At 36.9% G+C, this 20899-nt stretch overlaps 3 protein-coding genes and 1 pseudogene across 4 annotated transcripts; all 4 read left to right on the forward strand.

Annotated features, from left to right (window-relative positions):
- The first annotated feature begins 542 nt into the window (after positions 1-542).
- Positions 543-3977, forward strand: LOC132154924 (transmembrane protein 59-like). The gene is made up of 8 exons (XM_059563653.1): positions 543-782; positions 967-1072; positions 1175-1269; positions 1389-1541; positions 1668-1740; positions 2534-2666; positions 2764-2881; positions 3335-3977. The coding sequence occupies exons 1-8, from the start codon at positions 627-629 to the stop codon at positions 3488-3490; spliced, it is 990 nt and encodes a 329-aa protein (XP_059419636.1). The 5' UTR covers positions 543-626; the 3' UTR covers positions 3491-3977.
- Positions 3978-4504: 527 nt separating this feature from the next.
- LOC132155422 (protein YIPF1-like) lies at positions 4505-7949 on the forward strand (annotated as a pseudogene).
- Positions 7950-8791: 842 nt separating this feature from the next.
- Positions 8792-9898, forward strand: LOC132154218 (uncharacterized). Its single transcript, XM_059562801.1, has one exon. It carries the CDS (start codon positions 9112-9114, stop codon positions 9859-9861), a length of 750 nt encoding a protein of 249 aa, XP_059418784.1. The 5' UTR covers positions 8792-9111; the 3' UTR covers positions 9862-9898.
- Positions 9899-10587: 689 nt separating this feature from the next.
- Positions 10588-19767, forward strand: LOC132154925 (nucleoporin NDC1-like). 2 transcript variants are annotated; one of them, XM_059563654.1, is made up of 18 exons: positions 10589-10745; positions 11023-11143; positions 12014-12115; positions 12202-12376; positions 12731-12860; positions 14178-14286; positions 14376-14427; positions 14537-14669; positions 14765-14857; positions 15169-15250; positions 15339-15503; positions 15640-15900; positions 16145-16257; positions 16492-16542; positions 18451-18514; positions 18609-18709; positions 18810-18970; positions 19104-19767. In XM_059563654.1, the coding sequence occupies exons 1-18, from the start codon at positions 10698-10700 to the stop codon at positions 19165-19167; spliced, it is 2025 nt and encodes a 674-aa protein (XP_059419637.1). In that variant the 5' UTR covers positions 10589-10697; the 3' UTR covers positions 19168-19767. The 2 variants fall into 2 exon arrangements, with proteins under 2 accessions (XP_059419638.1, XP_059419637.1); XM_059563655.1 differs by lacking the exon at positions 16492-16542 and having other exon boundaries at positions 10588-10745.
- The last annotated feature ends 1132 nt before the right edge of the window (positions 19768-20899 follow it).

Below are 20899 nucleotides of genomic sequence, written 5' to 3' on the forward strand. Positions count from 1 at the left end.
ATAATATTAAACTATTTGATCCATTTTAAATGTTCATTTTAAGCCAGGGGTTTTTAAATCTTATGAATGCCATGGACCCCAAAATATGATCATCCTTGTTCCCTCCATCTGTATTTAGTATGTTTATATATATATATATATATAATTTAATTAGATTTATGCATTTAGCAGACGCTTTTATCCAAAACGACTTAAATTGCATTCAGGCTAACAATTTTCTACTATCATGTGTTCCCTGAGATGTGTGTGTGTATATATATATATATATATATATATATATATATATATATATATATATATATATATATATATATATATATATATATATATATATATATATATATATATATGTGTGTGTGTGTGTGTGTGTGTATAGGTATATGTAAAATTCTCTATGTATTGAAGTCATAGAATAGTTTTTTTTTTTTAAGTTTAATCTTATTTTTTACGTTTTTCCCCTATACATGTCCACGGACCCCAGTCTTTTAAAACTGTTTATGCGGTGTATTCACGGCGGTGACGTCGTTTGCGCAGGGTAGGAAGTGCGCACGCGTCAATCTCACGACATTTCCGCGAGTACACAAACAAGGAAGAGTCTTTCAGCCGATGTTTGGTAATCCTCAAAAATGAGCTCGATGATGTCCTGCGGGATTTTGATGAGTTTTTGCTGCATACTTTCGAGCACATATGCATCTTCCGACGTCTTCGATGGGGTTTTGGGAAACACGGGGTCTTGTCATAACACATGTCAGATGACTTACAGTTTGCACACTTATCCCCGGGTGAGTGCGAGACATTCAACCGCTTAAGGCTTGTTTACTAACAAAGAAACGCTGTTGAGATTTTTAGCCAGTCGTTATTTTTGTGTTATTAGGAGCTTGTGCATTGCAAAATTCGAACAATAACAATTAGTAAAGCGGAGTTAGACGCGTTTTCTTCATTTTGGCCCGTTTGTTTTGTGATTAGGAGGAGGCGCTGTACGCCTGTCAGAGAGGATGTCGTCTCTTCTCCATCTGTCAGTTTGTGGGGAACAGCAAGGATCTCAACGAAACCAAAGCTGAATGCGAGTCAGGTAAAATTAAAGCATAGTCTTTCTGAATTCTTACAGCATTCGCTTATCTCTGTGTTGATAACAGTGTGTTTGTTATGCAACCGGTTAATGTGTTTCCTGAAGCCTGTCGTGAAGCCTACACCCAGTCAGATGAGCTGTACGCATGCAATCTAGGATGCCAGAGTCAACAGCCATTTGCAGAGCAAAGAGTGGAGCAGGTGTGGAAAACATTTCAATAATTGCTTTACATGTTTAGAGTTTTCGATCATACATTCTGCTTGAATTCCACCCGTTTGCTGTATGAAATCATTTGTTGTTCATTTGTTTTGGTGGGAAGTTGTTGATGATGATACCCAGAATCCATGTCCTGTACCCGCTGACTTTGGTGAGGGGTTTCTGGGAAGACATGATGAGCCAAGCTCACAGTTTCATCACTTCATCCTGGACGTTTTACCTCCAGGCAGATGATGGCAAAGTGGTCATTTTCCAGGTAATGCGGTGATAATGTGTTTTGGACCTTAATAGTAAAACGTTTGGGCACCTCTGGTGCAAAGTAAGGAGAAAAGCTTATTTCTAAGTGTTATTGATCAGGATTTTGTCTTTCTCTCATTTGTAGTCTGAGCCACAAGTGCAGTTTATCCCTCAGTTTGAATTCCAGAGCGACGAGACTGAGGAGTCACAGAGCACTTGTGAGCACTTCACATAACACACACAATGTTTTCCTCTATGATTATTAAACAAAATTTGGAAAGTGTGACACTTTATGACTGTTTTACATGTTTCCAGCCTTTAATAATCATAATATCATATGTTAAATTGGCAGTGTAATGGAAGTAGAAGCTGATCTTCTTACATCCAAGTGAAATAGATTTTTATGGAAAAGATAACAGTAGGGCTGGGAATTGGTTCTGTCTGTGGGTTGTTGACTGAATGAAGATGAATCTGAATGCAAAATTAAGGTTAATTCTAAGAGAGGCGTGGGATTTAAACAATGTGTTAATGATTGGAGAATCTGGCATATGTCATAGAGAGAAGATTCAGGAATATTTCACCAGAAGATACAGTTAGGACATTTTTTTTTAAATTATAAGCTAAAAAAAAAGTGGATAAAAAATGCATGGATGAATTGTTCACAATAAGATCAATAGCATATGTTAAGAGAAACCATTTCATGATCTGTGCCATTAATATAACCAAGAATGCAGTCATGATTTGGCAGCCCAACACACCAGCATTTGCTCAACTAATTGGCCAGGTCATTTTATTTTGAGAAACTTATGTTTTGCCACTGCAAGTGGCACAGAAATTACACACTTTACTTTGAAGATGTCATGTTATGAAGTCTGTAAATATGTAATAACAGTCAAGATTGGCCAGAAAAGGCTGACTTAACCATGACACTTTTCACAGCATCATTCTCTGAAAACAAAAATTAGTTTCAAGATCTCAACACTGATATCGGACCCCTTGTGTTTTTAATAGTTGTAGATCAGGAAATGAAAAGCCCTGTTTATAAAGACTACCCAAGAAGCTTGATTCAGGAGAGAGACAGAGACATGTTCATCGATAGAAGCATCTCCGAGGACGATTACAACCTCTTCAGCTGTCTCTCAAGGTCGGTCACATGTTGATCAGGATCTTGATCTCCAATGATTTGTTGCAGTCCGTTGATCTTGTTGAATATGAAGCATCTTGATCTTGTGTCCCGGTAGGAACCCATGGCTGCCTGGCTGGATCCTGACCACCACTCTCGTTCTGTCCGTTTTGGTTCTGATCTGGATCTGTTGTGCCACAATGTCCACTGCTGTTGAGCAGTATGTCCCTGCTGAGGTAAACCACCTCACATTCACTCGACCACAATTATTGATTAGATGGTTATGTCAAAGACTATAGAATACCCAAAGACATGTCACTCATATAGTTTTGAATGAGGAAAAATGCAATGTTCAAAATGGCCGCTCAATCGCAGGAAGCCCCGCTTTCTGAATAAGAGCCAATCGGTATATTCAGTAAAGTCACCAAGCAGCACTGCAGCTGCGGTTAGAAGTTAGCATTCTGAAACGTGCTCAGGACTGCACTGGCTGATCTAGCCTGAAAAACAAGCTTTTAATGACACTATATGAGAAAAAGTAACAACATTTATGACACTGTTGTTTCCCCGTTCAGAGAGATCGGAGTTGCACTTGCATGCCTGAGAAGTGTTTCAAAGATGGCTGCAGAGTGACATAACTTGTCTTAAAAGGACTTCCACTTCTCATCCACATGTTTTCCTCCTTTCAACAGAAGCTAAGCATATACGGGGATATGGAGTACATGAAGGAGAAGAAACTGACCCCGTATTTACAGTCCTCTCTGGTCATCATCAGATCTCCTGGAGTGGAGGAGCAGGAAGCTGGACCCCTTCCATCAAAGGTCAATCTGGATCAGTCTAACATTTAACCAGTCTAACATACAGAGAAACTGATAGATATTTTGGTTTTCTCTCTTAAAGTTGTGATTATTACTTTGACTATAGGTTTCTTGTTTCTCCTTTTTAAAATTTGAGAAGAGTGGACTGTGGGGAATATATTCTGTTGATGTTTTTGGCACTTTAAAGGCATTACCTATCACAATGAAAGCTCTGTAGGATCTCCGTTTTTCGGTTTACTGCCCATTTGTAGAGATGAAGTCTTTTGTTTCTTTTATTTGTTTTCGAGTGTGATCCATAACCGCTTGTGATTTTGGGGTACAACGTGTGTTGCACAATGAAACATTAACATTTTGATTTATGCTTTAGTACAAGATATCTCTGCTGCAGTGGGTGAAATTTATTTTTGAACTGCCATAGAGACAGCTGTAAAGCCAGTAAAAGGCATTGTAAATGAAGAGATTTTGTGACCTCTCATATGTCATCATGATATTGTTAATAAACAAACCTAACAAACTGTTCCCTCGTCATGTTTTTTTAGTCACTTTATTGTCCATTTAATATTCAAAGGATGAGAACAATCTTCAGTAATAACCTGTGCTTTTTGTTCGACTCTTTGATAGATTTTTTAATATATTTAAATAGATGAAAGATTAAAATCAGATATGTTGTTGTGCACAGTTTTAGTGTGTATTTTGTCATTTGTTTGGACTAGTCAAACCTTACATGATCTTTGTCTGTGTGGGCATGTCAACACTGACAACAAAGATATAACGTGCTGATGTTGTTAGCAAGTTGCCATCTTCTGACCATTTACATTACAGGCTTCTAAAGGTCATGTTTATGAATACCAGATGTAAGAATTGCATATTGTCATATTTTAAAATAAATACTTTTGTGGTGAAACCCAACAGGACATAACCTCAGGGAAGGAAATTGGGCTAAATAGGACTTTAATGACAGTTAATTGAATTAGACATGTTATCTATTCTTCTTTATTGTTTGAGAAGAATACATATATTTAAACTAATAAAAATAATTTGATAATGATTGTTATTTTTCAAACAAAGACCGTCTGTTATCCCAAAATAAGACCCAAGAACCCAAATAAAAGGTAAGTCTACCTGAGACACACGTTTGTGCATTTTGTTTCATCAACAATGACTTGAAAGTCTGGTAGTGTTTGATCCTCGGTCATTTAGAGTTATTTCTGTAACCATTTGGTAGGTGCTTGATGTTTTCAAATCTTTTCTGGAATTAATCCATGATTATTCCCATGTTTGAAAGTATTTATGTAATGAGATGCAGTACTGTTCAAAAGTTTGGGGTCAGTAAATTTGTGTAAAAAATAATGTATTTGAAAGAAGTCACTTATGCTCACTAAGGCTGCATTTATTTGATCAAAAACAAAGTAAAATAGTAATGTGCAATATTTTTTATAAATTACAATAACCATTTTCTATTTGAATGTATTTTAAAATGTAATTTATTAATGTGTTGGCAGAGCAGATTTTTCTGCATCATTACTCCAAGTCTTGAGCAGACAGTAATCAAACTAATATGCATTATTATCCATGTTGAAAACAGTTGTGCTGCTCATCATTGCTCATCACCCTCACCGGCGCAGTCAGTCTCTGCAGGCCTGCATCAGAAAGGTAGTTTGCACCTATGAAAAGTTTTACAAGACTACAGAAAAAAAGGGAAATGTGAGGAGGAAAAAAAGGCTCTTTATCACAAAGAAAAAAAACAAACCAAATGTACACCAAATAAACCATCTAAAATGTTAATTGTTAAATATTATATTAATATTATGCAATGTTCAGAATGATGTGTCCATACCTAACCAGGGCTTCAGAGGTTATGTATTTAAAAACCTCATGATTGTCACCTAATCTACATCCATACAGGTCCAGGCACTCCAGACTCTGAAACTGTCTGATTTCTTCCAAGCTTAATATTCCAAACATTATTCGCTGTGGACAGTCATCAGGTCAGCCATCTTTACTGTAGGATTCAGCACTCACCCTACAGTGATTATAATCATTTCAAAGAGTTTAAAAGCATTCATTTTGTGTTTAAAAAAAAAACTAAATTTTTAATGTAGGAGATGTATTGCTGTTTTTTTCCCTCATTTTAGTTGTTTAAATCTAGTGCTACTCTTGCACATGGATGACTGTTTTGTGAAGTGACAGAACAGATGGCAGCAATATGCTGTCAATACAAGAAATATTTCTGTTTGTTCATTTATAGGCAAAGAACAAAATAGTTAGTTCTTTTCTGCCTTGGCCTGGGAAAAACTTTGCTGAGGTCTATTTCAGAGTAACCCTGACCTGTATGGTAAGCTAAATTAAATAAAAGTGGCTTAGAGCAAAAAGCAAGAAGTTTATAGAAGGTTTATATAAAAATGTTGTTTTTGTAGGACCTTTCTGGATCTGTGCAACTCTTGTTTTTGCCATCGCCATTAGTGGAAACATCTCCAGTTTTCTTGTGAACTACGGTCAGCCAGAGTACAAATATGTGCCAGACTTCAGGAAAGGTTAGAGATATGTTGTTTGAGTGTTTAATTTAACAAAAAATGTAATATAACTTATACATGTCTTTATTGTCACAATTAATCCATTTAATTCATCTTTTAATTTATTAATTTCTTTCAGAAAAACAATGCTGTGAATACTACAAAAAACAATAACCCTAATTGACCCAAACAAAATAGACCCTCTGCACCCCCCCCCCCCCACCCAATGACACTATTTCTCTTGTTTTCCAGTAACTATGGCAGCCACAGCAATATACAGCTGTGCATGGTTAGTGCCTTTAGCTCTATGGGGATTTCTCACCTGGCGAAATAGGAAAATCACAAGCCTGGTGTCCTACTCCTTCATGCAGATAGTCTGTGTCTATGCTTACTCTCTCTTCATCTATATCCCTGCAGTTGTGAGTCATACAGTCATGAATTATGCATTAATATCATGTGCATTTATCTGTGTGTGATAAACAGGTTTGATAATTTGTTTTCAATCATTCTTATTACTTTAAAGATTACTTTTTTTTACTTGTTTGTGTGCATTTGTGTGAAAAACAGATCTTGTGGATAATACCAAGTGAAGGGTTGAGGTGGTGCTCCATCGTGGTAGCTTTGTGTCTCTCAGGATCTGTGCTGGCAATGACATTCTGGCCAGCCATCAGGGACGATAAACCACGGATTTCCATTGCGATGCGCAATATATTGGTAGCATATGTTTCTAGTTATATTACTGAAATAATTCATCAGTATGAGTCCATTTTTTATATATTAGCCAATATTAGATATTATATTGTATTGCATGGTCATTTTGCCTTATTTTTACATTTAGATTAGCTTTGCTGGAACCTAATACACACTTACGATTTTTTTAAATAAAAAATATAATAACACTGTTAAATGTTAAGATCTTTATCAAATCACAAAACAAGTATAAATTTTTCATACTGTACATTATAGTATGCTTAGATTGACTGGTAGCATTTAAAATGATTGAATATTTTATAATTCATTTATTTAGACAATATAGTGTAGAATTGTAACATAATTTCTGGCTTATCTGTATTGTAATATCTTTGCATCCCTAACTTGTATGCACGTGATTATGCCCTCGTTAAAACAATACAAGCAAAAACATGTTGGCTGAAACTTTGACTAAAATGCAGCTTTTTTGCATCTGTTGCAAAGTTGTGTAGCTGTACTAGTAACTCAATGTCAGCATTTTGGGCATAACTTCTTGCAGTGTTAAAGGATCAAACAGGTTGGTGTCATATTTGTTTCCTCAGTGGAGGGGTGTGTTCTTGGAAACACTAGCAGTAGTCAATGACTGGCTTGGAAACATGCCAGTTTGAGAGCAGAACCATATCCTTATGGCTATCATGTGCCATCAGTTACCTTCATTTAATTAGGGAATGCAGTGTTTAGGGGACAAAAGTGCTGTCAGAGTCTGAAGGATTTGTGCCGTCTCTCTTTTTTCAGACATGTTTCTTCAGTACATATGAGATGGATTCATCAAAGGTTCACAATGAGCTGTTGACAGCGACCAACACTTCATCCACAAAAGCAAACTGAAGTACAGCCTTGGGTAAACACCGGAGTTCAGTGAGGTGACAGGCACTCACGTGCTTTAACTGCTGCACTGTTTTAATAATGATGAAATTGCATAGAAATGCCAGCACTTTAAGATGAGCCAAGTGTCATTTGATTGTAGCTGTTGATAGGAAAATAAGAAATTTGCATTTAACGAGATGTTAACATGAGAAAAGACTTCCTGTACATAATCTGTGCTCCTCAAGAGACTGTTATTCTTCTGTAATTGCAGCTTCTCCCATTGCCTTATTAGAGAGAATCAGGTATCTTGATAATGAGATTGTGGGCTGTCTTGATTTCTTCATCGTATAGTCTGTGAAGGTAAAGCTTTTATTTTGGTATGTTTATGTCTGTAGGTGAGCAGCGAAACCTGGAGATAATCATCTACAACATGTTTGATGTTTTCTGATTTGAGGTTCAGACACATGTTACTGTTTACAAAGTAGAGGACATGGATAGACTGTGTAGCTGTGCTTTAAATAATCAATTGATAATTGAGCTTGAGATTGTTTTCAAAGGGTCATTCTTCTGTTTTACCACTTTGGAAACGTGTTCGTGTACATAAAATGTTTTAACAATTTACGAATTTGCTTATTTTTGGGTAAAATAAAATATGAGTTGAATTGCACATGCACACAGAAACTGATTACAATTTTCAGTTTTAATAAAGTTGGAAAGCAAAGTTAGAGTTTAACGAAATATTTTATAAATGTTCAGTTCTCTGTGGTGGCCAATTAATTTAATTTAATTTATATATATATTTTTAATATTGTGTCACTATTTTTGAGAGATTTGTAAATAGATCTGTACCTTTTCTTTAAACAAGATGCTTGTAGATAAAATGCCCATGAAAGCCACATTGTAATACTTAACTGGTCCTTTTTAAAATGACATGCACACAAATACAGACCAAAATTGTGAAGTTTTCTTTTTTTATTTATAATGTCTCAGTGATTGATGATGATATTGATAGCCAAGTGCTTTTAAAGCAGATCATAGAATTTAATTCTCTGCATCATCAAGATTCACAAACAAAGGTTATAGTCATAGATAAAATCTATCTTGTCTTTGATGTCAGTATCTGATACAGTGCAATGTATATCTCAAACACAATCAACAGTGCACTTTCAACCTTGTTTCATCAAATCATTAGATTAATTATTATTATTATTATTGTGCTGGCACTGGTGTTATAAATTGGCTTGGCTACATTTTCCAAATTAACAAACAGAAAATGTGTGTCACTTGAAACTGTGCCAGTGTGTGGCGTGTCCTAATTAATGGTCATTCTAGCCCTAGCTTAGAGTTACACGAAGCTGCCTCCCAAACCTATAACCTCCGTGAAGGAATGTCAGCTTCACAAGTCACCCTTTCCCTTCACAGTGGATCAAAAATAAGAAGACTTGATTTTTGGGATGACTGCACTCTTGACATTGTTATTTTAATGACCTGCAAATGGAAAACCTATTCAAAGAGGATTTGACCCGACGACCTGTATCAAGGAATATGTCTTTTCAACATTGGATTTAAGACTGCAAATGAATGATGGCTGGGAAAGTAGAAAAAGTGTCTAAATACGAAACTTTAAAGCTTTTAGAAAAGTGCCGGAAGGAAAGAGACGATGCTTTGCACCGCGAGAATATGATGAGGGAGAAAATGAGACAATACGATTCTCGAATGAGATCAACCGAGGCGCTCAAACAGAAATTAAAGCAATTGATTTTGGACAACAAGGAGCTGCGGAAACAAGTGAAGGTCCTGCGGGCTGAAATTGGTTTAGAGTCCAGTCCTAAATTTCACGGGAAAACCACCAAGGATATAATCAACGACCTGCACGAGAAGGAGCGCGAGTGCAATTCACTAGTTGAAAAAGCGGGCAAATTAAGTTTGACGATTGATGAACTGACTTCTGAACTGGCCAACACCGTGACCTCGAAGACTCTGCTGGAGGACCAGGTCCAGTCCCTGCAACAGAACCTGAAGGACATGACCAACAACCAGCGGCGTCTCCTGAAGCTCTGGGAGGACAAGAAAGCTCAGCGGGAGCAGCTGTCTCTGCCCGCGATACCGTACAGACCCGGACAAAAACCGCTGCTGCATAAAGGCGTCCAGACGGAGATGTCCATCAGTTCAACCCAGATATTACCCACCAACGCTTTTGAGACCAAGACCCGCCGAGAGAGTGATAAAAGCAGACCCAGTCTGGAGCGACGCAACCTCACTTTAGCAAACGGCACTCATCGAGAGAAAAACGCTTTAATTCAGAACGAAGCGAAAGGAATACACAACTGACAATTATTATTTCACGAAACATTTTTGTGTCTGTCTATACCTCGTTATGCTGCTCAATGCTACTTTCAAATAAATGTATTGTGTTTTTCAGTATGTATGTTTAAATCATTAAGAAACAACATGATAGAAAATTAAGGAGTATATATTATTTATTACGTAACCTATTGACTCATAAAAGCGTTTTTAGACTGTTTGATGTAATGCCCACAAAACATTGTGTATAATTAAATACTGTATAACATTAAATATAAATGCAATCTATTCATTTATTTACTTTTAATTAGGATAATTATGTAATTAAGTGATACAATTAAATCATTTATATGTCATTAATATGCTTCACAATAGTAGCATTTTAAAAAGAACAGCTATACATTTGCGCAGAATTTACATTTATGGATGGACTAACGTTAATAAATCTTTAAAGGTATAGTTCACCCACAAATGTAAATTCAGTCAACATTTACTAACATTTATATAAAGTCTCTCCAAAAATGTAGGACCTGTCTGATCTTCTGCAGGTCACAAAAGAAGTAGTTTTACCTTTGACCATTGACAAAGAACAAAAAAAGACATATTTCTCCAAATATCATCTTTTATGTCCTACAGAAGACAGAAAGTCATACAGGTTTAAACTACACGAGGGTGAGTTAATAATTGCGTAGATTTTAATTTTGAGGTGAACTACCCCTTTACGTGTGATTGTATTCAGGCAGTAAATCAGACGCACTCGCAGTGGTCCTTATGAGGTCCTTCGAATGTGTGGCGCGGGTCCTCTCCACACTTTTGGCATGTTGATATGGATTTTACTGAAGTGATTCTGAACTGAAACAAGAATGATAAAAATGTTTTCGCCGAAACAGAATTGTTGGTTTATAAGAAAGGTAAGGACTGGTTAAATATAATCCGTGTTTAAATAACTGGACGGGAACTAACCACCTAAGATAGTTAGTGTTTATTCGACAGTGAATATAAAAAACTTCTGGACATTATCATGCAACTGTTATAGTGACATGTATTGTGTCTTCTTGTGTCTGTTTATGATAAAGTGATTTTTGATCAATGGTATTTAATTATATTATTATTTGTGCGGAATTAGAGTTAATGACAAGCGAAGATGCCTGAGCTAGACCACATGATTCTCATCTCGTTTATGTCCAGGTGGTGATGTGGAGGGCAGTGGCGAGCATTGCATGGTCAGTGCTTCTCTTGCCCGTGACCACTGCAGTATTTGTGCTCTTGAGTAGATTCAGATTGTTTCACCCCATCCAGTGGATTTCAGGTGAGGAAACGAGTTCGAGTGTCGAACAAAATGCATAATTACAATAAGTTACTGATACTGCGACGTGCTCGAGTGTGAATGCATTATTTATAGAAGCAGTAGTTCTGACCTAAAGGGACAGAATACATAATGTGCTAAACTTTGATTTATAAAATAACAGTGAGAAATCAGTTTTTTTAAAATGGAACGACTTCTTGATCCTTTAGATTATATATATATATATATATATATAAACTTTGCATGTTTTGTATCATATTTGATTAATCAGAACTCCATTTGATCCTTATGGTATGATTAATTTATTTTGGCTTGTATTGTAAATCAAAGAGATCTTTATATCAGTAGAATAGACTACATGCATAAAATGCATATAAATATCAGTTGTCTCTCTTTAAACTAGTAATATGTCTTAATGATATTCAAATGCTTAGTTTTTATTATCAGAGCTCTGTATTTTATATTTATTTTATTGTAGTGTGTAAAACATATGCAATACAATAATGACAGAGATGTACAAATAAATTTTCCTCAAAAACCTGTTGCGTTTTTATTAAACATGATGCATGAATAATCAAGTAAACCAAAGGCGATTCAATACGGAAAATTTTCATCTTCAAATATTACCAACAATACAAAAGTATTTATGTTCACTTTAAATAAACCATTAAAAACTTCAGAACAAATAGACCTATGTACCACAACCTAAAGGGGGACATTTTTGGGATTTTACTCTCTAAAAAAATATGAACTGTCAATCAAAGTTTTGATCGTGTTGATTAAATTAGAAATTCACATATCAAATATGATAATGTATGTTTTATATGGATCTGTGAATTGCACATTAGTCAGCATCTCAAACATTGCTTTCAGAATGCATAAATCTTCTTACGGCCTCAAGCACCATCTTTTCCCTTGTGCTGCTATGTGGAGTAGTTCTGATCACTGGCCTTTTCAACCTGGAGTTTTACACTTGTGAGTAAACTAGATTTGCAAAATAATTTAATTGTATTACACTTATGCTGAATATTTATTTATTTTACTCTTTGTGTTTTATTAAGTGGTTCCATCCATTCCTTGTTCACGCATGGCTCTCCTGGGGACGGTGCTTCACCCACGACAATGTGTCCATTCTTTGGTCTACTGCAGCATGGGCATGCTGGTGATGTGGTGTGCTTCTGTTACAATCGGTGGACGTTACAGCACTCTGGGAATTCCCTGCAGGCAAAGTGAGAGGTGGGTTATGACCTGAATCTGTTTGTCCCACATATGCTGATCCATCGACGTTCTCAGAGGTTCGGGTTTCATTAATTGGATTCCAGGCACTGCGGTTCATTCGACCGCAGGCCAAGAGATTGACACTCATACAGTTATCTTAGGTTGTTTTAATTAACTCTAAGTGAGTAATCTTATCTCAAAATGACCAGAAGGTCAGTCTATCCGTAAAATAGGCCAAGTGCATCTCTAAAATACAGATGAAATGCAGTCTCTGTCTTTGTTAGCCTTTTAATGACATGCTATTTTTGCTTTATGCAATTTCTAACAATATGTGAAAAGTAACTGTCCCTTATATTCTGTTTGCTTCTGTAGTGGTGAAGTAGTGACCTGTCTGAATGAGTATCATCTCTTTCTTCTCTTGGCTGGGGCCTTCATGGGATACAGTCATAGTTTCTTGGGAGTGGTTCAAAATATGTACTATGTGTCCTTTCAACCCATACAAGTAAGTATTTGGCTATTCAGATAAATTGTTAATGTTAGGGTGCTTTCACGTCTCTAGTTCGATTAATTTGGTCCGAACCAAGGGCAAACAATTATACATTGTAGCATTTTTCAGCTTTTTTGGTTCCTTTTCAAACCACACTGATTGCTTTGGTCCGTATCAGTTGAAACAAACCAAAATGCAGTCACATGACAACATCCACATCACTCATTGGCCATGACGTATTTCCTAAACTGCTTTTCGATTGGTCAGAATTTACGTGCGGGAAAATTCCAACATGAGAGGAAAAGCCAGCAAACAACACGGAGACAACACAAATATGGAGAGACGACTGCACGGGCTGATTTTGTCCCTGGCCATAATCTAGTACATTGTTTGTATACACCACAATATGCAAAAAAAATACATTTCTATAATGAAGCGCGGATGCGGCTTGAAAACAATGTTCTAATGCACTGCAAACGGCGAGCGGGAATCGCTCGTAACTTCAAGCGGAGGCGTGCATTAATTCTTCTTAACTCTGACATGCTCATGGTCATCTGACCAAATTTCTATGAGGCTCCGCACCTCCTCACTACTCCAAGTTTGTCCACGAGCTGCCATGCTAAAGTGCAAACTGTCAACAAACACTTCATCCCATAATGCACAGCGCAGCTGACTACGGCAGCTGGTTTAATCCAAAAATGATCAGTACTTTTTGCAGTTGGGTCTGTTCGAGGTCGGATCACATTCTCACCACGAACGAACCGCTCCAGAGTTCATTTGAAAGCATACTGAGACCACCTCTTCAAGCAGGTCTCGGTACGCTTGTTTGGTCTGCTTTTGGTGCGCACCCGAGTGTGATTGCTGCTTTCTCACCTGCCCAAACGAACCGCTCCAAAGGGGGAAACAAACTCTGGTACGATTCAACCAAACTAAATGAGGCAGGTGTGAAAGCACCCTTACACACAGTGCTTGAGTGATGTGGTTTTAGTTTTTTGAAGGCTGATACTTATATCTTTGAAAGCAGGATGGCAGATATGGCCAATATATGATATTACACTATTTAATTTAAAGATGGCATAGAACACATGTGAAGCAAATGCTGCATGTTATTGATATTTATTTTCTGCAATATTTAGTCAAATAATTCAAAAATATTTTGAATTATAAATTAGGAAAACATGAATCCCAAGGTTCAACTGCTGATCAGTATATAAGTCTAACACTTTGTAGTATCCATAGTAGGACTGAATGTGAAATAGCTGAATCATTAATGCTTCCACGACTAATTTATTAATGCAAATCTCTTTTGTCCCTCACATGTTGGTTGTGAAGCAATACAAATATCCACGGTTCAAGGGCTGTCTGTCAATGGTGGTTAAGTGCAGTGTTATTCAGTCCTTATATTCAGCCAGGAATTTTGCTGCTCTCTATTTCTTTTTTGGTAAGTTATCCTGATGATCAGAGATAAAGCTTCTAAAATGATCTATTTTCCTGCTAGATTCTCTTTAAATGTTGTTTTAACTTTCTTAGGGTATGTTCCTAAGACCTGGATCTCCAGCACACTTCATATGCAGATAGACAGGTCAGATTGGGAACTTTAGACTGCCAAAACTGGAATGTTTAACTAATGTGAATTAAAGTAACATGAACCCATATTCATAAATCTTTAAATCGCTTTCGCAACTTTATAGTTCTCTCCAACCACTGGATTCACTGACTGGACTTCTAGATTCCTCCCTCCTTTATCACCTGTCGATCAGTGGCTCTTTCCTGTATTTCACCTGGTATCTCTCTGTGCTTCTCTTCAGGATTTATGTCACCGAGGTACTTAAATTTGAAGGTTTTATTGTAGGAAATATCAAAGCAAAAAACATAATCTGTTTTTAAAATGACCCTGATGGCTGGTTGTGCATCTTCAGGCCTTTAGTTTTCCGGTGCAGTCCACATTTACTGAGGATGCAGAGCAATGTCTTCCCAAAGTTTTGGCTGAGACGAACAGTTTAGTCATGAAGGTTAGGTTTTTTTTTTCTTTGTTTTTCAAAGAAATCTAGGGTCAGAAAGTTTTCAAATGATCTCTAGGCTTATGAAAATGTCTATAGTGACTATACATTAAGTGAAACTTACCTGTTAAATACTGCTTTTTGTGAACAACCTCTGTAAAATGTATTGCAATAAAAATTTGTTAGCCAGTCATCAAAAATTGGGAATTCATAAATGAATTTGTCAAAGCATGATGTCAAACGCTGAAAACAGATCCTAAATGTCACTGATACCTGTTTAAAGATGTTACAGTTCCTTAACTGATTATCTGACTGTTTTACAGTTCTTGGCTCTGCAAGACCTGGCTCTGTTATCACAACATTCTCTCTCACGCAGACTAGAGGTCTTCAGTCTGAGTCAGCCAGGTACAAATGTAATACTCTCAGAGAATTCTAATTTTTTTTTTAATTTTTTTTTTTAAGACTGGTAAACTAATGCCACCTGCATTTGTAGGTGGTCACCCTCATAACTGGAATGCCATCAGTAGGGAATGTCTGTCTTTGCTGAGTGAGCTGACACAGAGGCTGGTGGCTCATCAGGATGCGGTTGCCTCTAATGGCCGAGTCAAGTCTCAGTCTGGCAGCAGTGACACCAGATCAGCTTCTTCAAGCAGCTCAGGTAAGGCCACTTGGATAACATCCAGCAAAGGGAAAATCTAATCTCAAATATGGAGTCCAGTACTGCCCTCGGTGACATACTAGAAGAATCAAACTGCTCCAGAGAGATTGATTTTATTCTTCTGTTTTATCTGTAGTGGTGTCAGGAACAGAGGACATTGCTGACACCCCTCGACTCAGTGTCCCGCTAAGGACCCCTGGTTCAGTCTTCAGGTCATCGGTGGGGGGTGTGCACAGTGCTTTGACGGCTCCTTTCACCCCAGATGTGGACAGCCCTTTCTCTTCCCCTGCTATCAGACGTCTGGTTGGCCAACAGGAACCCCGGTCTCCCTGGTTCGGTACAGTACAAAGCCCCCATGTCATGAGGAGAGGGCCCAAACTGTGGAGTGCCTCCACAGGTGAGACGGCAAGACTACATATAAAATCACATTTACATATAAAAAAAAAAAAAAACATTTTATTTGACTAAAATCTATTTTAATATAATTTTAAATGTGATTAGCTACTTTTTTTTAATATGGTTTTGTGATTTATTCTTATGGTTTTCCTGTATTTTTGTAAATAATTGTGGGAAGCATCCACACACTTGTGAACAATGTATACTCTAAAATAATCTGGTTTATTTCTTTGTCCTTATTTCAGAGTCACAATCCAATAGCAGTCCTCCTGCCTCCCCTGCCACTGTTCCTAGTCCTCCTGCAGCCGATCAGAAACCCAGTTTCCTGGCCCAGTGGCTGCAGAACAGGAGAGAGCAGGTAGCATCTTCATCTAATCACACCTGAGCTGTAAATGATTCCTTTATTATTTCATACTGTTTTCTTGGTTTCCAAGCATGTGTATCCATAGGAACGAAAATGGGCAAGCTTTTGAGTGTCCAGTTCGGTTGCTGGGGAATAAAAGACAGTTCACGTTTCACTGTGATACCATTACATGACCTAGAGACACCTGTTAACTCATGTTCCTGTCATACTCTCAATTGTTCTGCTCAGGTTAAAAGCTTTTTGGCAAAGCGGGTGCTGATAGTGTTTTTATTTAACGAGGTAAGGTTAAGCAGAAATTAGTTGAATGGAGGATATGTCTACAGCTACTTGTTGCATGCTCCCACAACAGATTTTTAGTTACAGGAATCATTAATGCATGTGTCTAGATTCTGTCCATGTTTAAATTAACACCAACACCATTCGTCTCCCCTGTCTTCTGGTTGTTTTTCTGTCTAAGGTTGTGTGTTTAGATTGTAGTGTTAGATTATAGTGACCCAGTTTACACACAGTTTAAATAAATAAAAGTGTGGAATTTTACAGATTATGCTTTATAGTTTTTACTTTATACAAAATCAGTTAATTCTTTATCTACTCATTTTGCAGTGCATTTAATAATAATATTGGAGGAACTGTAGATAAACTGGGTCTGTATGTTAACTGGGTCCTTGTCTCTCTCTCACTGCGCTGCCAGGTGAAGGGCTCCAAAAATCATATATATATGTGTGTGTGTATTTTTATTTAAAAAAATCTAACCTTTCATTGGAGAATAAGAATTATAAATATGGGGAGAAATCATTATGAAATAAATACATGTTGGACACAATTACTGGTACCCCTAGAAATTCTTAAGAGTAAAATGTATTCCCGTTCATATTCACAATTTTGAGCACACCAGGGTGATTATGAACATGAAATTATCTAGATATGGCTTATAAATAGGAGGGAAAACAAAGGACAAATTCCAAATGAATCACCCATCTCAATGGGAAAAACCTAAATATATTTCTGATGTGCAGCCAAAGATAATTGAGCTTCACAAATTAGAAAGTGGCTTTAAGAAAAGAGCTAGAGCAGTGAAAATTCCCATTTCCACCATCAGGGCAATAATTAAGAGTTTCCAATCAACAGAAAATGTATGAATCTGCCTGGAAGAGGAAATGTCTATATCATCCTGATGCACGGTGAGGAAGAGGGTTTGAGTGGCTAAAGACTCCAAGGATCACTGGAGAATTGCACAAAATAGTTGAGTCTCTGGTTCAGAAAACCTTAAAGAAAATATTGTCAAACAGAACTTACATCACCACATGTTGTTTGGGAGGGCTTCAAGAAAAGAAAATGCTTCCACCAAAAAACAATCTCCAGCTTATTCAGTTGTCAGACACGACTGGAACTTCAAAAGGGACTGGCTTCTATGGTCAGATGTAACTAAAAAATGTCCTTTTTTGGTGCACACTGATAAAAAGTACCCCATGTGTAAAATGAAATATACTGCTGTAGTTTTGATGTAGTGGGCCTATATTTCTGCTGGAGATTCTGGACATCTTGTTTAGACGCATAGCATCATTGATTCTGTCAAATACCAACAGATAAAAAATGTAGAAGTCTTATAAAGGGCCATGTTTGGATCTTTAAACCGAACAATAATCCAAAAACAAACCTTAAAAACTACACAAAAATGGGTCAACGGGCACAAAACTAAGCTTCTGCTATGGCCATCCCAGTTCCCTGACCTGAACCCTATATAAAAACTGAAGAGGAGAAGCACCGCCCATGGAGCTGGGAATCTGAAGGATCTGGAGTGATTCTGGATGAAGGAATGGTGTCTGATCTCTTGTGAGGTGCTCTCTGACCTCATCAGGCTTTATAGGAGAAAACTCCTATACCATTTTGACAAATGGAGGTTTCAAAAAGTATTGAATAAAAGGGTATCGTTAATTGTGTCCAATGTGTATTAGAGAAAAACATTTTTCATAATTATTTTTAATTTTACTCTCCAATGAAAGGTTAGATTTTTTTTAAATAAGAGATCAAAAGTATTAACAAAGCAGATTTATTTTCATAGCCACCTTTGATCATATTTACCAAGGGTACAAACGGTTCTGACCATGTGTGTATGCTTGGTGCCTAGCGTCTGAAGGTCTGAATCATGGTTTTTCCCATAGTAAAATGGCTTCTTCTAATGTACAGCTTCCAGAAGCCTCTATCCAAGCTCTGTTTGCTGACAGCCAGGCTCATATCTGGGCTCTCCAAGGTCAGAAAATAGTGATTAATTTTTCAGAAAGGGCCTATATTATGTTTATTTGTTTAAAAAATGTATTTTGCCTTGTGTTGCTTCTGTTTTTAAGGACTATCTCATCTGGTGGCAGCCTCTTTCTCTGAGGATCAGTTTGGAGTTGTGCAGACCACGTTACCCAGTATCCTTAGCTGCTTGGTGGTCTTGTTAGAGGTAAAACAAAAGTCATTTTTGCACAAGAGTTAAAACTGATAGTCAATGAATTCAAATGTAGACACTGATTCATTTGGTTATTCTTACTTTTTGATTGTAGGCTGTTGACAGACACTTTAAACTGCCACATGCCTCCAGCAAACCATTGAGAACTATCTGCAGTATGGGTGACTCCACCTACAAAACTCTAAGGTTTGCACTGAGGGCGACGCTGAAGACCGCCATCTACAAGATAACTACATCTTTTGGAGAGCACTTGAAGTAAGTCCCATCATAATGTGCAGTAATATACAGGATACATTTGTTTTGGGCACCTGTTGTATGTTTCATATCACAGTGCAGTGATACATGTTTATCCTCAATCATAGTAATTTGATTTAATCTTTGTTTACAGTGCTGTGAATATTTCAACAGAACATAGAAAAAGGCTTCAGCAGTTCTTGGAATTTAAGGAATAGTGCAACACAAAAGCTCTTCTCAATACCTTTGGATATGTGTGTGTCAGGAGGAGACAAAAGAGACAATATGCTTCTTCAAAAGAAGAAGTCTGATTTGGAGGTTCAGCACTGTCACTCAAGGCCTTACTTTACAGCCAAGTGCTGCACTTTATGTCCCATTGAAATCCCAGTCACATTCTAAGTAACATTTACATGTTCCTTATAAATAACAATCATTCTCTTAAACTGGGAATTTTGTTTGTGTGTACCTGCGAACTACAATGTGATTAGATTTCCAAATCATGATGGGGACTTAAGTAAATGTTTAAGGCATTGTTACACTTCATCTTCAGTATATTTAATTTGTATTATGCTCCCATATTACAAAAATGGGGGTCCAACGTTTGCATCTTGCGTCATTAATTGTTCACGTATGTGATGTTTTAAAGCAGTCTGATTGGATGGTAATTTTTCAACGATCTTTGCTCCCACGTCAATCTATTCATTATTCTGATTACCATAAACATGTTTTGCCAAAAGAGAATCGATTTTGTTTAATGTCAAATATTGCACATTTTGAAATCTTGATATAATTAAATAAACTTTTTTTCTAAAATGTTATATTAATGGGTGCAGACAAAGTTTTGTTACGTGCAAAATGTGCATTTCCTCCAATATCCGGCAGATGTCTCTGTATTCAGCATTACACGGCAGTTTATGATTAGCTAAACGTTTGACTAAATGGCGAATATAGATTGCAAATTGGATTTTATCACTGAATATCAATGTCATGCAGAGAAAACTCCTATTAAAATATATTTTATGATTCTGTTTATTATAAAAGCTATTTTCCCCCTACACAAGCTCGTTTGTAACACAATAGTGATAATTGACCCACCGTCCACACTATGATTTCTTAAACATCTCCTGTGAAAGTGTGTATAGACGTTTCATGAGTTAAGTCTCGTAGTTCGTGAAGTTTTGTGCGTAAATATGAGCCGAAAGCAGTCAGTGGTCCGCCAAATCAGTACACTTCGAGATCCTTCGAAAGATGAACCCTTGCCTTTGTGTTACATTGTGCCGGTTTACACGCTTTAAGGATGAGAAGGCTGTTATATTTCAATTTCATTCGCTTTTAAGAAGGAGGAGCTTGAGCAGTTGCTGGGGCTTGGGGTCGGTTTTCACACTGAGGGATGGATGGATGAGTTTTACATTAGTGTCGTTTCTGCAGATGTGGACAATTCAGTCACGGGTGAGTTTACTGCACTTTTACCTCAGCACATAAAACGTGCATTTCTTATGCTACGTCAGTGTTAAACCATCATGTTTTAGCACCAGCTCTGTCGGCTCATGAATAAAATGTTTTCAGTTCATCGGTTTGTTTCATGATAATTTTAAATGAATAGGTGAGCATGCATTTTTTTCCTTTCTATACTGTCCATGTCGAAACGTATCATCTACTTGCAAAACAACTCTTTCCTTTATTGTTTTCTCAATTTTTTTTAGATAAACTCATTACATTAAATCCAGAAATGCACGTCCAGCCTTGTGATTACGAAATAAGTGACTTTGTTGTTGGACATTCACAAAGCAATTTATATATGTAAACAAACTTGATTTCCCTGTCATATTCCAGATTAAGTTTGTAATTTCAGATTTCATTAAACTTATTTTATTAAAGAGAGGGGTCACCCAAAAAGTTCATGAAGATACTTTTGTCACAACATGATGGTGAGTAAATGACACCATTTAA

Source organism: Carassius carassius, chromosome 12 (assembly GCF_963082965.1).
Source record: "Carassius carassius chromosome 12, fCarCar2.1, whole genome shotgun sequence".
Lineage (NCBI taxonomy): Eukaryota > Metazoa > Chordata > Actinopteri > Cypriniformes > Cyprinidae > Carassius > Carassius carassius.

Coding starts and splice junctions, on each gene's coding strand:
- LOC132154924 (XM_059563653.1), top strand. CDS start 627: ATGAGCTCGATGATGTCCTGCGGGATTTTGATGAGTTTTTGCTGCATA. Junction 783..966: donor GTTTGCACACTTATCCCCGG/GTGAGTGCGAGA, acceptor TTTTGTGATTAG/GAGGAGGCGCTGTACGCCTG. Junction 1,741..2,533: donor TGAGGAGTCACAGAGCACTT/GTGAGCACTTCA, acceptor TGTTTTTAATAG/TTGTAGATCAGGAAATGAAA.
- LOC132154218 (XM_059562801.1), top strand. CDS start 9,112: ATGATGGCTGGGAAAGTAGAAAAAGTGTCTAAATACGAAACTTTAAAG.
- LOC132154925 (XM_059563654.1), top strand. CDS start 10,698: ATGATAAAAATGTTTTCGCCGAAACAGAATTGTTGGTTTATAAGAAAG. Junction 10,746..11,022: donor ATTGTTGGTTTATAAGAAAG/GTAAGGACTGGT, acceptor GTTTATGTCCAG/GTGGTGATGTGGAGGGCAGT. Junction 15,901..16,144: donor ACTGTGGAGTGCCTCCACAG/GTGAGACGGCAA, acceptor TCCTTATTTCAG/AGTCACAATCCAATAGCAGT.